Here is a 3,455-nt window from a genome sequence, read left to right as displayed (position 1 = left end):
GTCCGGTAAGCATAAAATGTAGTGGACCACTTTAAAAATTCCGATGGAGGAAAGATGATTTGTAGAGGGTAGCCTCGATTAAAAAGTTGTGATGTGAACAATTCGATGATATGTCTCGTCATTTAAAAGATCTCAAACCACAACACGCTACAATGACACGTAGAAACGAAAATACTTTACTGAATCAAAATCTCTGTAAACATACTTGGCACATGATTTTCTCAAATATATCGGAGATTGTCGGTGTTATTTGTCATTTTTTGTCCGATTCATCTTGATTAATATTAATTTATTGATTCCCAAATTAAATTATAATGCACTAAAACACTCGGAAGGTTCCCAGGAACTGTAATCTCGTGCAAATTAGTCGAGTAAAGGTCATTGGGAAGGTGAAAGAGATTTTCTCTTGCAATGCAAGGAGGAAGAGTGGTTAAACAAAACTACCGAAACTTTGGACAAAGTCAATGTGTTCGGATGGAACGTTAATTAAATAATATATTAGGGCACGAGGTAAATTCAAACAGATAGGCTGTTTGGTGACACTGAACAAGGTGGCCAATGTTTTGCTAATTGCTGCATATTTCATGGTGGAGCATAGGTGTTTCATTACCTACAGCTCTAATACAAACATAGATTCGTAAATGAGATGAGAGGATAAAACACAAACCATTATAAAAGGTAGAAGGGAAATTCTTTGGATGGGTCGCGATTTCGGATTATACTGGGTGAAAAATTTAATTTTCTGATGGATAAATGACATCAAACACCTGGTGATGCAGGGATACAGGCTTATGTATAAGTGCACTGGGGCAGGAACCCTAATTCCCATTTATGTTTGCTTTCATGGGCGCACTTTTGTTCACTCCTGCATTCAATGGATGAAGCGATAACAAACATAGGGGTATCTGACTATAGTATAACCATCTTTATTTAGATTGCAGATTTTTCACAACACATATTTCCAATAAATACCAATGTGTAGTGTTTTCTTATATCGGATTAGGATTGCATATTTCCAGAATATTTTGAAATATAATATACATTAATCTGTTTTTCATATGAGATCCACAGATTCTAGAAATATTTCAAAATATGACAGAATTTGATGTATTTTTAGTGTCAGGTTGGCGTTCAATTTGTGAAGAAATGTCTCACCTCGAGATTTATTCTGATTGTTATCATTATGTAGGTTTATAACACTCCAGGCTCTTGGAGGGAAGAATCACAGAGGCCGTTATTAACAGGCAAGGTCCTAGAGTTCGGTACTCGCTTTCACCTGATCAAATTAGCTATAACACAACTGTGTCTGTGGTTAGATAAGGAGGTTTTTCTTATAGGCTTTGTGATCAGATTCCGAACAAGACTATTTAAGCTTGAAAGCTGCTCCACCTGAAAGCTGCTCCAAGTGAGATTTGAAAAAAAATAACACAATTTCAATTGTGGATGGTTCAGGGGAGCATATTTGATTGGGAATGGAGTCGACATTAAATCCAATCAGTAGCGCGTACGAGGCCGAGGTGCCCAGCGAGCTGCCTCCGGGGTTTAGATTTCATCCCACGGATGAGGAACTCGTCTCTTACTATCTTACCAAAAAGATACTGGACAGCACCATCTCTGGCCTTGCAATTGGAGAGGCTGACTTAACCAAGTGTGAGCCTTGGAATCTCCCAGGTATATATCGCTATTAATTATTGCATCATAGGATCTGGTATCCATATTGTAGGTATTATGATATAACATTTGGAGATGACATGTGTGCAGCGAAAGCTAAAATGGGGGAGAAGGAATGGTACGTCTTTGGCCTACGGGACCGAAAATATCCGAGAGGACTCCGGACCAACAGAGCCACACAGGCTGGATACTGGAAAACCACTGGAAACGATAGAGGGGTTTTCAATTCACTATCGTCTGCACTGGTTGGAAAGAAGAAAACGCTGGTATTTTACAAAGGCAGAGCTCCCAAAGGAGAGAAAACAAACTGGGTAATGCACGAGTATCGTCTCGAGGGCAAATTCTCGTATGACCACCTGCCAAAATATTGCAACCTGGTCGGTTAACACAATTCATACTATACATTCAGTAATAGTGTATAAATTCATCTACCTTTAAGTTTTTTATTCAGGAGATTTTGTAATTTTATGAATGCCGGATCTGTCCTACCAGGGCTATAAAACAGCTCTGAGTGCAATAAAGGAGATAACTGCACCCAAACGCTAACATACCTGAGGTTTATATTGTTGGATATGTTGCAGGATGACTGGGTGGTGTGCAGGATTTTTAAGAAGAGTGCACGAGGGAGGAAGAGTTCCATAGGGCTGATAAGTAGAAACGCATCTTTTGATCTACCTCGTTCCCCATCGTTGCCCTCACTTTTGAAATCCCCTTGCAACGAAACTGCAGCGAATGATCCGGAAGCAAGATCCTCTGAAAGCGAGTCGGGTACTTCTGCAACGGTTCAGGATATGTCCTGCTTCTCCACACCGATGGAACCTATGGCCAATTTGACAGGAAACTGTCTACACCAGTTCCAATGTGGCAGCAGCTCCTGCTATCCTGATAATTCTGATCATCTATCAGAAATGACTAGACTCATCAGTCATTCTTCAAATATGCACAATAATATGAATGATCTCAGCATTTATATGAATATAATGCCTACCACTGCACCTTTCTCAACATCCAATATGCGGCACGATCAGATTAGTGCAATACCTAACAAACAGACGGGGATTCAGCAGCAGCGAGGTTTTCCAACTCCTATTTCACGCAATCAACCTATGCCACTACCATCTAATTGTTCAAAACCGGAATTTGCAACATATCCATATTTTTCTACTTTGCATCCTTCATATGCAGTTTCAAAGGCCCTCGTCAACCAATCTGTATTAAGGGCAACAGAGCCATCCTCAATCTCTTTTGCAAATCAGTCTACAGGAGCTAATAACGATATCAATAGTATGGAAGTAAATAATTCGGACAACAGCTTTCAGTGGGCTACCGATGATCTCTCAAAAAAGGCATTGGATCAGCACGTCCTCGGCAGTTTTGAAGAGGGCGATTCGAGTACAGACATGAAGGCCGAAATGACTTTTTCTGTTTGTAGTCTACTGGTCGATCGACCAGTTGGTCAACCACATTTTTCTCCAGCTCCTTCTGTTGACATTTCTTCTCTCTGGAATAACGACGCCTAGAAAATGCTATGGGGGAAGTTTTGCTCAAAAAACAAAATGTGAAACTGATACTTTGTTATTAATGTGAAACTGATATAAATTAATAATATATTTTTATTATTTTTAATAAACAAATTATTGTTTATCTCTATTCAGAAATATCTATTAATTAATAATATTTTTTTATAAATTTTCCGTATCTAAACTTTTTTTCCCTGATTTGTTAAAAGAGTGTATCAGTTAATTATCAGTAACCTGATTGTCATACCAAATCCGCAGGCGATG

At 38.9% G+C, this 3,455-nt stretch overlaps 1 protein-coding gene across 1 annotated transcript; it reads left to right on the top strand.

Moving 5' to 3' along the window:
• Positions 1–657: 657 nt before the first annotated feature.
• On the top strand, positions 658–3,191 carry LOC149178272 (uncharacterized). Its single transcript, XM_089423588.1, has 4 exons — positions 658–901; positions 1,190–1,671; positions 1,762–2,048; positions 2,253–3,191. Exons 2-4 carry the CDS (start codon positions 1,473–1,475, stop codon positions 3,189–3,191), a joined length of 1,425 nt encoding a protein of 474 aa, XP_089279714.1. The 5' UTR covers positions 658–901; positions 1,190–1,472.
• The last annotated feature ends 264 nt before the right edge of the window (positions 3,192–3,455 follow it).

The sequence above is a fragment of the Pinus tabuliformis genome, chromosome 4_1 (assembly GCF_031772625.1).
Source record: "Pinus tabuliformis cultivar Carrire ecotype Pingquan chromosome 4_1, CPIR1, whole genome shotgun sequence".
Classification (NCBI taxonomy): Eukaryota; Viridiplantae; Streptophyta; class Pinopsida; order Pinales; family Pinaceae; genus Pinus; species Pinus tabuliformis.
Note: the sequence above shows the minus strand (reverse complement) of the source record. Positions and strands in the feature narration are given on the sequence as shown.